Raw genomic sequence first — 13,874 nt, 5'->3', positions numbered from 1 at the left:
TTACAACTGTATACCCAATAACAGATTTTATTTTTGTCCGTACTCCAGCTGTATGTTTCGTTCTTGCAGTTCTAGTCAAGATCCTGGAGAGATTAACTAAATACACCGATATACCTTCAAAGTTAGTTTATTATCGCAGTACATACTTGCCACCATATACAAGTGAGATTCATTTTCTAGCAGGTATACTTATTAAATCCAAAAACCATAATAGAGCCAAGGAAAGACTACACCAACAGAGTGGATGACCAGTGTGCAAAAGACAACAACCTAAGCAGAAAAGAAATGGACGGAGGACCTTCATTGTTGCTCTAACAGGTAGGAAGTAAAAATAAAAAGAGTGAAAGGTATAATAATGAATACATAAGCAATAAATCTCAAGAGCTTGAGATGAAGAGCCCTTGAAAGTGGGTCCATAGGTTGTGGGAACTGATCAGTGATGGGGCAAGTGAAGTTGTCCCCCTTCCAGTTCAAAAGCCTGATGGCTGAGGGATAACAACCATTCCTGAACTTGGTGGTGAGAGTTATTGAATTTCCCTGAGCAAAGATTGGAACAATATTTAGAGGTTCTGTCTAAAGCTGACAACTTTTTTTTTTAACCGGGTTCTTTCTGGGAAATTTTCCTTGCGGAGAACTGTCAGGAATACCTGCGCCAACAACTCTCTGATGATCGGTTCTAGAGATTAAAAGTTGGCTAGATTGAGAACACATGCTGAGTTTGAAAGGAAAGGGAACTCCTTATTCCTATATTGATTGCATTTGAAAGTCAATCATTACAAGTCTGAATGTGTTATTCAATATAACCCAGTTTCATATTTCTTCATTTCTTAAGTTGAAAAAATGCCAAGCACATATATACAGTATATACAGTACTGTGCATCAGTCTTATATAAAGCTAGGGTGCCCCAAACTGTTGCACAGTATTCTATTTCTCAACATGGAGCAGGGTGTGGGCTTGTAAGTCTGGCAAGAGCAAAGAATGTTGGGAATAGCAAGGGTAGGGAATCGTGGGATAGGTGTGGGAAAGGTGGCAAAGGAGGAGTGCCAGGGGTGGGAACTGATATGACAGCAGACACATCCAGCCCTGAGACACCAGGAAAGGTTGCTTGATTCCAAGCAATTGGTTAATTGATCATTACAGAATGTCCCTCTGGTGCTTCCCACTCCATCCCTTCTCCATTCCCTGTTTCCCAACATGATTCCTCTCTCCTTGCCCCCTTCCCACTCTCAGTCCACAATAGAGACCCATATCACTATCAAGTTTATCATCACTCACATATGTTATGAAATATGTTTTTTTTGTGGAGACAGTACAGTGCAATACATAAAATTACTACAGGACTGTGTAAAAGTTGAGGTACCCTAGCTATATATGTGCCCAAGTCTTTTGCACAGTACTGTAGTATCACTAAAAGCATAGAACATTACAGCACAGTACAGGCCTTTTTAGCCTTCACTAAAAAGAGTCTAACTAAATAGAATGTACCTTTCTATTTTTCTATCATCCATGTGCCTATCTAACAGTTTCTTAAATGTCCTAATGTTTCTGTCTCTATTACCACCCCTGGCAGGGTGCTTCATCTACACACCAATCCTTGAAAAACTATTACCTTTGACATCCCCCTCCCCTATTCTTTCCTCCAATTACCTTAAAATTATGCTCCCTCATGGTAGCCTTTCCCACCTTGCACCTGATCTATTCCTCTTACCATCTTATACACCTGTCATCCTTCTTCACTCCAAAGAGTAAAGTCCTAGCTTGCTCTATACATCCTCATTAGAAATACTCTCTAACACCAGGCAGCATCCTGATAAATTTCCTCTGTAGCCTCTCTAGAGCTTCCACATCCTTCCTATAATAAGGTGACCAAAACTGAACACATTAGTCCCGAGTGTGATCTAACTAAGGTTTTATAGAGCTGCAACATTACGTTACAACTTTTGAACTAAATTCCCCAAATTAAAAAGGCCAGCACACCATATGCCTTCTTAACAATCCCATCCATATGGGCAGCAATGTTGAGGGATCTATGAGTCTGGACCCAAAGATCCCCCTGTTCTTCCACACTGCAAAAAATGTTGGCTCTGGGCTAAAACAATACAATTTCTCAAGTATTTCTAGCTAGAAATAGTCAACTTGTAACATTTTCTAGTGAAATACAGATGAGTTTTACATATTGGCTTTACCTGGCACTCCGCCAACGAATACTGGTTCCTTCTTGTTGAAAGAATGTGATGTTAATGGCCCCACCACATGATTTACTTCAGAGTCGACATCCAGCTGCACAACATTTGAATCTCTGATGACTGAAAGAGCAATAAGATATATTACTAATAGAACATACATTGCTCAAAAATGGTTGATGCATTAGGTTCAGTTTTGAGAGCCAAATAGGAAATGATTGGTATGTACCACAGAATGTCACCAATTAAATGGATTGGGTGACAGGGTAAGTTAACATGAGGTGGAACAAACTCACGACTTTGCTGATAATCTTTGTCAGTTTCAACCCAGTTCCCACCAGTTAGGAAGGCATAGGACAAATTATCATTAGATGTCATCAACTGGTTTGATTCAAAGGAAAGCAGAACTTAGTAAAATTTCACACTAGTGTCACACTATTGCACTATGGACTTGTGGATACTTGTGATCTATTAAATCCAGACAACACACACACACAATGCTGGAGGAGCTCAGCAGGTCAGGCAGCATCTATGGAACTGAATGAACAGTCAACATTTCGGGCTGACACCCTTCTTCAGGAGTGAAAAGGGAGGGGGAGCATGGCAGAATTAAAAGTTGGGGAGAAGAAAGAAAGAGGATAGGCAGGATAGGTGAAGGCGAATGGTTGGGAAAGGTAAAGGGTTGCGGGGGAAGGAATCCAATAGGAGAGGAGAGTAGACCGCAGGAGAAGGGAAAAGGAGGGGTGCCGGGGGATGTGATAGGCAGGTGAGAAGTAAAAGGCCAGAACAGGGAATAGAAGCGGGGAGGGAGGGAAGAATTTATCAATATTCATGCCGTTTTCTGGTTTATTGACCTTGAAGTTTAGTAAAGACCTTTATAAATATGCTGCCTTATTGATAGATAAATCTAAAATATCTAATAGTATCAGCAAGTCCAGAGATAAGAAAATAAATGGACACATTCATCAGACATACTGGATCAATAGTGTGTACCATTGCAGCCTAGCCAAGCAAAGTGATGTTGACTTTGTAATCAATGTATACATTCTTTGTAAATATGGAAAGAGCAACCTACATCTCTGGTTTTGCAGTTGAGGCATGTTATTTATATTAACTGTATTAGTCTAGGAAAGCTTGATTGCATCCCTGAGTGCCTTAAACAATAAGTACCCTATTCCTAGAATCAACACTGTTAGCACTGGAAAACACATAAAAATGTTGTTGAATAGATTCAATTCAATGAAATATAATTATAAAAGGAAACTAGATCTCTCAATAAATTAACTGCCTCTAATTCTGATTATTACACCAACTATTTGGGCCTAGTGATCAAAGTTATTATGAAATGGTTCAGGATTTTAATTTTGATTAAATAGCTCAGTGGAATATTTGTAAACAAGCATTAATTGGACACAAAGGGCAGGTTTTCCTGGTGGCCACCAATTTTAATTCCACTTCTCATTCTCATTCTGACATGTCAGTCCATGGCATGTGCCAATGACACGATGAGGGCCGCTCTCAGGTTGGGAGAGTAGCACCTCACATACCGTCTGGGTAGGCTCCAACCTGCTGATGTGAACATTGATTTCTCTAACTTCCAGTAATTTCTCCCCCCTCTCTCTTTTCCCACTCCCCATGCAGTTTTTATTCCTCTCCGTGCCTTGTGGTGCGTTGGGGGGCAATCTTGCCGTTTCTTTAGCAGTTCGTCTGCTCTTTGCAAAGCTGAATTGCTAGCTTAGCGCTCAACCCAGCACTAATGGAAAGCATGCAAGGAGCTGGCTGGACTCGAACCCAGGACCACTTGGCTCGAAGTCCGGTGCAAATGTCATTACACCACGGGCTGGCTATCCCCCCATTCAAGCTCCCCTCTTACCCCTTCTCTTCTCCTCACTGTCCCATCACCTCCCTTTTGTTCCCTCCTTCTCATTGTCCCATGCTCCACTTTCCACTCAGATCAGATTCCTTCTTGTTCTTCAGACCTTTACCTTTTCACCCTACACCTCCCAGCTTCTCACCTCATCACCACTCCCCAACCTACCAATTTTCACCTATCACCTGTGAGCTTGTGCTCCTTCCTTTCCCCCTTCCTTTCCAGTCCTGATTAAGGGTCTTGGCCGAACTATTGATAATTCGTTCCTCTACATAAACATTCCTGTACCTGGTGAGTTCCTCCGGCATTTTGCGTTTCTTCCTCTGGATATACAGCATCTGTAACATCTGTGTGTAAGGGGTTTCTCCTTTTATGTTACTGCTAAGGCTAATAAAATGGCTTCTATGTTATGTTAAAAATAAAAATGGCTTCTTTGTTATGTTAACTGCTGAGAAAGTGCTTCTCTCTCGCAGCTTGTTTGGGTTATAATTACTGATAAGAGAATTGCTTGGGTTATAATTACTGATAAGAGAATTGTATTCATTTGCTAACCAATTCGGATAGATGTTATTCTTTCTTGTGTGTCTGTAAGCTATTGTTTTTGCAGGCTTTGGGGCAGAGGGTGTGATGGGGACAGAGAGACGAGACAAGATGCTGTAAGCTGGGTGATGGAACGGACCCCAAGCAGGAGCCCGAGGCCCAGGGATTTTGGCGAGGAGAGGAGATGAAGACGGACTCATGTGGAGCGTCTGGTCGACCACCGTGGTTGGTCCCAAGCGGCGGGTCGAGGAGGTCGGAGGGGATCGAATAGTGGAAAGAAGACACCGTTAATTGATCTCCAACTGTTGTGCACGAAGTGGTTGAACTTTGGTAAGTTTGGCAACTTTTACTTTCCTTTTATAGTTTACCTCTATTAATCACATAGTTCCAGTAAGATCTGTAAAGTGTAATCATTTAATCGCATATGGTGCATTTTCTGTTATTTGGGCGGGGTGGGGTACATCACACAGCATCCACACAAACTTGATTACCCAGTTTGGCGGGGCCGAAGGCTGTTCCCCCTAGACGAAAGCGAGCTGAGCGAGCCTGAGGCTTACCAGGGGGCTACATATGTTTAAGCATTGATCAGGTAATTAAAATTATCTTTACCTGCTATTCTGTGCCACTGACTGTCACAGAGACTTTGCTTTGGAGTTACTGAAGTTTCAAACACCGCAGTTCCATTGCTAACTTTTAACGTGATCTGCACAGAAATAAATTTTAGATAAGAAACTTACCAAATGTGCAGCAACAAGTTTTAAACACGAGTTGACTCCATTACTGCTATATACAATGTCCAGTCTGACTCATCTACTTAGTGCCAATGAAGGAAAATTGCCTCAGGATTTGTTCATTAAATCCTTACCTTCCCATGTTCCATGAAGACGTTTAGGTATTTGTGGCTGGAACTGTGAATGTGTATCAGGATCCCTGAATGATTTCGAGCACGGATTTCAAACACAAGCTCAAACCGTAATCCAACATTGAATGAATCGTCTGAAAATCAAGTCAAAATCATTGATTTTTTTTCCACAATCATTTTTTTTTATTTGGAGATACAGTGTGGCAAAGGCTGTTCTGATCCTTCGAACTGCCCTGCCCAGCGATTCCCTGATTCAATCCCAGCCTAACTAAAAGGAGAGCTTCGTGGGTGTTCGGTGTCATTCTGGCGACCCAATCAGCGGCAGGAGCAGCGCAGAGAGGAATAAATACAGAATGGACAAGCGGAACAGCCGTTGGTGGTGCAGTCGTGTTGGGAGTGGGCCAGAGGTGAGAATGGGAGTGTCAGGCTTTGGCTCAAAGAGGCTTCAACTCGGAAGAGGTGTTGGCTCCGGGTAAGCTTCTGTTCAGTTTCCCTTTATTCTTGGCACATTGTGTCCGTGGCACTCAGTGAGGTTTACATGGCTGTTGTGTGTTCTTCGTGCCGGATGTTGGAGACCCAGAATCTCCCTGGGAACTACGTCTGTGTGAAGTGCATCGGGCTGCAGCTTCTTGAAGACCGAGTTAGGGAACTGGAGCAGCAACTGGATGAGCGGCTTGTACGGGAGAGTGAGGAGATAATCGATCAGGGTCACAGGGAAGTCGTCACCCAAAAGTTGCAGGAGTTGGGTAGCTGGATAAGGATAAGGAATGGGAAGGTGAATAGGCAGTTAGTGCAGAGCGCCCCTGTGGCCAGTCTCCTCAATAGTAAGTACACCATTTTGGATACTGTTGTCAGGGATAACCTCCCAGGCAAATGCCATGGAGACCGGGTTGCTGGCACTGAGCATGGGTCTGTGGGGCAAAAGGGAAAGAGGGAGAAGAGGGGAGTGGTAGTGATAGGGGACTCAGTAGTCAGAGATTCTGTGGAGGTAAATGAGACGCCAGGATGTTATGTTACTTCCCAGGTGCCAATGTCGGGGACGTCACAGATCGTGTCCACAGGATTTGGAGCAGGAGGGAGAGCAGTCAGATTTCTTGGTACATTTTGGTACCAATGACATAGGAAGGAAAAGCAAAGAGAACCTGAAGAGAGAATTTAGAGAGCTAGTCAGAAAGCTGAGAAACAGGACCTCCAGGATAACAATTTCTGGATTTCTGCCTGTGCTGTGTGCTAGTGAGGGTAAAATTAGGGAGACTTGGCAGATAAATGCATGGCTGAGCAGGCACAGGGGGCAGGGCCTCAGATTCTTGCATCATTGTGATCTCTTCTGGGGGAGGTGTGACCTGCACAAAAGGGACGGGTTGCACCTGAACCTGAGGAGGACCAATATTCTCATGGGCAGGTTTGTTAGAACTGTTAGGGAGGCTTTACACTAATTTGGCGGGGGGGGGGGGGGTGGCAGTGAGAACCGGAGTGAAGGGACTCAGGATAGGACGGTTGGTAAAAAAGCAAAGATAACGTGCAATCAGACTGTTAGGAAGGGCAGGCAGATGACAGGACAAAATTGCAGACAGCAGGATGAGTCCAGTGAATTAAAGATGCAGAATCAAAAAGGGTAGCAAATACAGTACTCAAAGTGTTATGTCTCAATGCACAGAATATAGGAAATATAGTGAATATCTTGTTGTAATAGTATGGATTGTTGGGTATGATGTTGTGGCCATCATTGAATCGTGGCTGAGGTATGGTTGTAGATGGGAGCTGAACGTCCAAGGTTACACGTTGTGTCAGACGGATAGGAAGGTAGGCAGAGGGGGTGATGTGGCTTGGCATCAAATCATCAGAAAGATGTGACATAGAATCGGCAGATGTTGAACCCTTGTGGGTTGAGTTAAGAAAATGTAAGTGTAAAAAGACCCTGACCCTGATGGCAGTTACTGTACATACAGGCCTCCCAACAGTAGCTGGAATGTGGACTACAGATTACAATAGGAAACAGAAAAGATGTGTCAAAAGGGTAATGTTATGATAGGTATGGAAGATTTTAATATTCAGGTCAATTGGGAAAATTAGATTGGAAATAGATCTCAAGAGGGTGAATTGGTTGAAGGCCTATGAGGTCTCCCTCAAAGTCGCAAAAACAATGGAGCTGGTTATAGATTACAGGAGGAATGGAGACGGCCTAATCCCTATTGACATCAATGGATCTGGGGTTGAGATGGTAAACAGCTTTAAGTTCCTCAACATCCACATCTCCGAGGACCTCACGTGGTCTGTACACACCAGCTGCGTGGTGAAAGAGGCACAGCAGTGCCACTTTCACCTCAGACGGTTGAGAAAATTTGGTATGGGCCACCAAATCCTAAGAAACTTTCTACAGGGGCACAATTGAGAGCATCCTGACTGGCTGCATCACTGCCTGGTATGGGAACTGTACCTCCCTTAATTGTAGGATTCTGCAGAGAGTGGTGCAGACAGCCCAGCACATCTGTAGTTGTGAACTTCTCATAATTCAGGACACTTACAAAGACAGATGTGTAAAAAGGGCCCAAAGGATCATTGGGGACAAGAGTCTGTCTGACCACAATCTATTCCAGCTGCTACCATCCGGAAAATGGTACCACAGCATAAAAGCCAGGACCAACAGTCTCCAGGACAGCTTCTACCAGCAGACTATCAGACTGATTACTCACGCTGATTTGAGTGTATTTACTATGTTACATTGACTGTTCTAATTATTGTAAATTATTATAAAGTACTATGATTGACATTGCACTTTTAGATGGAGACGTAACGTAAAGATTTTTACTCCTCATGTATGTGAAGGACGTAAGAAATAAAGTCAATTCAATTCAATTTAAACCAGTTAGCTTGACCCCAGTGGTTGGGAAGATGTTGGAGTCAATTGTTAAGGATGAGGTGATGGAGTACTTGGTGATACAGGACAAGATAGGACAAAGTCAGCATAGTTTCCTTAAGGAAAAATCTTTCCTGACAAACCTGTTTGAAATTCTTTGAGGAGATGACAAGTAGAATAGATAAAGGGGATGCAGTGGATGTTGTATATTTGAATTTTCAGAAGGCCTTTGAAAAAGTGCCACACATGAGGCTGCTTATCAAATTAAGAGCCCATGGTATTACAGAAAAGTTACTAGTATGGCTGATTGATAAGAGGCAGCAAGTGGGAATAAAAGGATCCTTTTCTGGTTGGCTGCCAGTGACTAGTGGAGTTTTGCAGGAGTCGGTTTTGGGACCGCTTCTTTTTATGCTGTATATCAATGATTTAGATGATGGAATAGATGGCTTTGTTGCCAAGCTTGTAGATGATACAACAATTGGTGGAGCAGCAGGTAGTGGTGAGGAAACAGGTAGGATGCAGAAGGACTTAGACAGATTAGGAGTATGGTAAAGAAAGTGGCAAATGAAATACTATGTTGGAAAATGCATGGTCATATACTTTGGTAGTAGAAATAAATTTGCAGACTATTTTCTAACTGGGGAGAAAATCCAAAAATCTGAGATGCAAAGGGACTTGGGAGTCCTTGAGCAGAACACCTTGAAGGTTAACTTGCAGGTTGAGTCGGTAGTGAGGAAAGCAAATGCCATAATAGCATTCATTTCAAGAGGTCTAGAATACCAGAGCAAGGATGTGATACTGAGGCTTTATAAGGCACGGGTGAGGCCTCACCTTGAATATCGTGAACAGTTTTGGGCCCCTCATCTTAGAAAAGATGTGCTGGCATTGGAGAGGGTCCAGAGGAGGTTCACAAGGATGATTCCAGGAATGAAAGGGTTATCATATGAGGAACATTTGATGGCTCTGGGCCTGTTCTCACTGGGATTTAGAAGGATGAGGAGGAGCTCATTGAAACCTTTCACATGTTGAAAGACCTAGACAGAGTAGATGTGGAAAGGATGTTTCCCATGGCAGGGGAGTCTAGGACAAGAGAGCACAGCGTTAGGATAGAGGGCTATCCATCTAAAACAGAGATGTGGAGAAATATCTTTAGCCAGAGGATGGTGAATTTGTAGAATTTGTTACCACAGACAGCTGTGGAGGTCAGGTTATTCGGTGTATTTAAGGCAGAGATTGATTGGTGCTTGATTGTCCATGGCATCAAAGGGTATGGGGAGAAGGCAGGAGAGTGGGGCTGAGGAGGAGAAAAGAAAAGGATCAGACATGATTGAATGTCAGAGCAAACTCAAAGGGCCAAACGGCCTAATTTTGCTCCTATGTCTTATGGTCTCATGACCTAATCATTGGACAATTTACAATGACCAGTACATCTATAGACTGTGGGAGGAAACCAGAGCACCCAGAGAAAATCCATGCAGTCATGGAAGGATGTATAGACTCCTTACAGATGATGTCAGAATTGATCTCCAAACTTGGATGCCGTGAGCTGTAACAGCATTGAGCTAACTGCTACTCTACCATGGCTCTTAACATCCACTTCTTATGCGAGCAGTTTGAACTGAATCAAATTGAATTGACTTTATTACTTACATCCTTCATATACATGAGGAGTATAAATCTTTAAGTTACATCTCCGTCTAAGTGTGCAATGTGCATTTTATATCAATTTATAATAAATAGTATGTACAACAGGACAACAACAAGATTGTTAAATATTAGCAGTCAATATAACAGAAATACAGTTGTGTCAGCATGAATTAAGCAGTCTGATGGCCTGGTGGAAGAAGTTGTCCTGGAGCCTGTTGGTCCTGTCTTTTATGCTGTGGTACTGTTTCCCGGATGGTAGCAGCTGAATCAGTTTGTGGTTGGGGTGACTTGGGTCCCCAGTGATCCTTCGGGCCCTTTTAACACTGATGCAGCCAGTCAGGATGCTCTCAATTGTGCCCCTGTAGAAAGTTCTTAGGATTTGGGGGCCCATACCAAACTTCTTCAACTGTTTGAGGTGAAAGAGGCGCTGTTGTGCCTTTATCACAACACAGCCGGTAAGTACAGACCACGTGAGATCCCTGGTAATGTTTATGCCGAGGAACTTAAAGCTGTTCACCCTCTCAACCCCAGATCCATTGATGTCAATAGGGGTTACCATGACTTCATTCCTCCTGTAGTCCACAAACAGCTCCTTTGTTTTTGCGACATTGAGGGAGAGGTTGTTTTCTCGACACCACTGTGTCAGGGTGATGACTTCTCTGTAGGCTGCCTCATTTTTATTTGAGATTAGGCAAATCAGTGCAGTGTCATCAGCAAATTTAATTAGCAGATTAGAGCTGTGGGTGGTGACACAGTCATGAGTATGCAGAGAGTAAAGGAGGGGGCTTAGTACACAGCCCTGAGGGGCACCTCAGGTTTCATGCTTCGTATTTCTTTGACAATTTTCATATACTCTGAGATTTATCAGCCGCATTGTGAACCTATTTCATCCAGTTCATTTAAATAATTCTTTCATTTGGGTGGTACGCTAGTGTAGTGGTCAGTGCAATTCTTTACAGCAGACATCTGTAAGATTGGGATTCTTTTCCTGCCCACTGTCTGTAAGGAGTTTGTACGTTTTCGCCATGACTGCATGAGTTTCCTCCAGGTGCTCTGGTTTCCTCCCACAGTCCAAAGATGTATGGTTAGGATTAGTGAGTTGTGGGCATGCTGTTGGTACTGGAAGGGTGGCAGCACTTTCTTGCTAATTTGATTTGACACAGAAGAAGCATTTCACTGCATGCACGTGTGACAAATAAAGCTAATCTTCACTTTGATTGACATGGTCGATGTACCCGGAGTGACAATGATTTTCTAATTTCCTGAGTGGGCCCAAGGATGTCCCTAGCTTGCAGAAGGGTTCCGTTCCTGAGGTAGTCCTTGAGGACTGATTTGCAACTCGTAGAATTAGGATGGTAATCAAAGGTAATTAAGAGTGCACTAATGAGGGATGCCTCTTGATTTGTGACATTTGATTTACCTGAAATTTGGAAAAGACATTGCAGTTTTTTTTAAAGTGTTTTCTCCTTTGCTTCCTGGCAAAGATGTGAGAGTGCAGAGTCAGGAAGTTGGATTTTTATAGATCGGGTCTTTTGTAGTATGAAATAATTTATCAGTTACCCTTTCACCTGATGTGTGATGGGATGTGCCCATCTTACTCACCCAGTATCACATATCCTCCTTCTGCAGAAAAGAAAGTCCCTGGTTCAGTTGGACCTTCGAAACAAGGTGTAACACCGAATGTGTGGGTAGCTGATGGAAGAGACCAACCATTCAGCTGAAAGTTCTGAAGACAACCATTAAAGCTTCGGATGGATTTGACCTGATGAAAAAGAAAGATCTCTTAATTAATTACTCAATTCATTATGAAATTACTCACAGGCATCAAATATTTAAATCTACATGCAACATACACAACATGCCAGAGGTACTCAGCAGGTCAAGCAGCATCTATGGAGGGGAAGAACCAATCGATATTTCAGCCTGAGACACTCCATCAGAACTGAAAATGAAGGGGGAAGAAGCCTGTTTATTGCTTTCCATAGAAACGTTGACCGTTTATTCAACTCCATAGAAACTGAAATGTCAACATTGTCCTGTTACAAATTGTTTATTCCCTTCCATAGAAATTCTGACTTATTTCCAGTCTGATAAAGGGAAGCAAGATTCCATGGTGATTTTCCTTTTGCCTAGAAGCTGGCAATGTCCCAGCAACGGACTTGGCATTAAACAATGGAAAGGTCACTTGAGCCGCGGTAATACCAAAAATTGTGAGAAAATACAATGATACAAACTTTGCCCTTTCCTAAAAAAAAGGATATTCTGAAAAAATTGGTTTTAATAATAATTTTTAAAATTTATGAAACTTAACTCTCTTGGAGTGGATGTTTGATGATTTTTTAACATTCCTATGTTATTTAAATACTAATTTCAAATGCACACAGAAGACAGATACCTTTTCCGATCTTCCCAAAAGAGAATCGGACTGTGCTGAAAGTGACTGCATCTATTAGCTCTACAATACATTGGTACTATGTGATGGGGTTACTAGAACAACTCACCTGAATGTTCTTTCCTGCTTTTTGTAGAGGCACACCTCCTATGTAGAATGGTTCATGGACTTGTAATGAATGAATAGGAATGTTGAGATGGTTCTCCAGAGCATGGAGACCATCTATTACCAATCGCCCTTTGTTATTTTCACGTGTAAAGATGACCTAAATAACAAACAAAACAATTTAGTTAAGTTTAAACACGAGCAACACACATAAAATGCTGGGGGAACTCAGTCAGCATCTGTAGAAATGAATGAACAGTTAACATTTTCAGGCCAAGACCCTTCTTCAGAACCGAGAAGGAAAGGGGAAGATGCCGGAATTAAAAGGCGGTGAGGGAGGGGAAGGAGGCTAGCTGAAAGGTGATACTGTAGGTGAAGCCAGGTGGGTGGGAAAGATCAAGGGCTGGAGAAGAAAGAATCTGACTGGAGAGGAGAGTGAACCATAGGAAGAAGAGAAGGAGAAGGGGACCCAGGGGGAAGTGATAGGCAGGTGAGAAGAAGTAAAAGGTCAGAGTGGGGAATAGAGGAAGAGGGAGGGAGGATGTCTGCTGGAAGGGGAAATCGATATTCATGCCATCAGGTTGGAGTTAAGTTAATTACAGTACATTTAATTACTTGAAAAAAACAACTTTTTATCTGTTTCCAATATAATATATTGTTAAAAACCTACAGAGTATAATGAGATTGTTACACAATTTAAAGGACCAAATCAACCAACTGTAACCTCTGCTGCTGTCTCCTTCTTTGTTCTGCCAATGTTGTATATGAGGACTAAATCTGGGGAAGAAGTCATATTCACTATTGGAAGTAGACATCTATAATTGGGTTCTGCATTCTTTGGACACCATGGGAAAGTACCTCAACATTGTTCTGTTTATCAGAGAATAAAATTAAATAGAGTTTATAAATAAATTTAAAATTTTCTTTTCCTTCAGGCATTTGCACCTTTTTATTTGGCCAATGTTCCAGCTGGGATCTAATTACCCCTTTGATTTTCCTTTGTTAATGGTCTCTTTTGACCGTGGTATCATGGCTCGGAAGGCACTCAGGAAATATATGAGGAATTCCAATGACATTGGTAGTACTAAGTCTGGCCTAACTCATGGCCCTTCTGGTGCAGTGCCTTTTCTGAATATTGATGTTAAGGTGCTATATACAATGCAACATAGGTAATAATCAAAGTAGAATTTATTTTGAATGCTATTTTCACCATTTAGGAAGGCTGAGTAGATGAAATGGTATTACTTTGTTGGGAAAAGGGAAAATTATGGTGCAAAGTCCAGGCTATGATTTGTCAGCCTGCTGTGTATCCTGATGAAGGTTTGGCAGTCTAATGTTAATTCACCTCATCAGCAATAAATATACAATATTGAACAAGTCTTAGGCACATTTATATAGCTAGGGTACCTAGACCTTT

At 42.3% G+C, this 13,874-nt stretch overlaps 1 protein-coding gene across 1 annotated transcript in view; it reads right to left on the bottom strand.

Moving 5' to 3' along the window:
• lama4 (laminin, alpha 4) overlaps window positions 1-13,874 on the bottom strand; it is a 203,573-nt gene that overhangs the window by 8,544 nt on the left and 181,155 nt on the right. Inside the window, exons 35-39 of the mRNA XM_063033697.1 lie at window positions 12,462-12,617; window positions 11,563-11,722; window positions 5,460-5,590; window positions 5,204-5,297; window positions 2,188-2,307 (exon numbers count right to left, since the gene is read on the bottom strand). Of these exons, the coding sequence (XP_062889767.1) occupies window positions 2,188-2,307; window positions 5,204-5,297; window positions 5,460-5,590; window positions 11,563-11,722; window positions 12,462-12,617 (661 nt within the window). The remainder of the gene's footprint in view (window positions 1-2,187; window positions 2,308-5,203; window positions 5,298-5,459; window positions 5,591-11,562; window positions 11,723-12,461; window positions 12,618-13,874) is intronic.

Source organism: Mobula hypostoma, chromosome 2 (genome assembly GCF_963921235.1).
Source record: "Mobula hypostoma chromosome 2, sMobHyp1.1, whole genome shotgun sequence".
Lineage (NCBI taxonomy): Eukaryota > Metazoa > Chordata > Chondrichthyes > Myliobatiformes > Myliobatidae > Mobula > Mobula hypostoma.
Note: the sequence above shows the minus strand (reverse complement) of the source record. Positions and strands in the feature narration are given on the sequence as shown.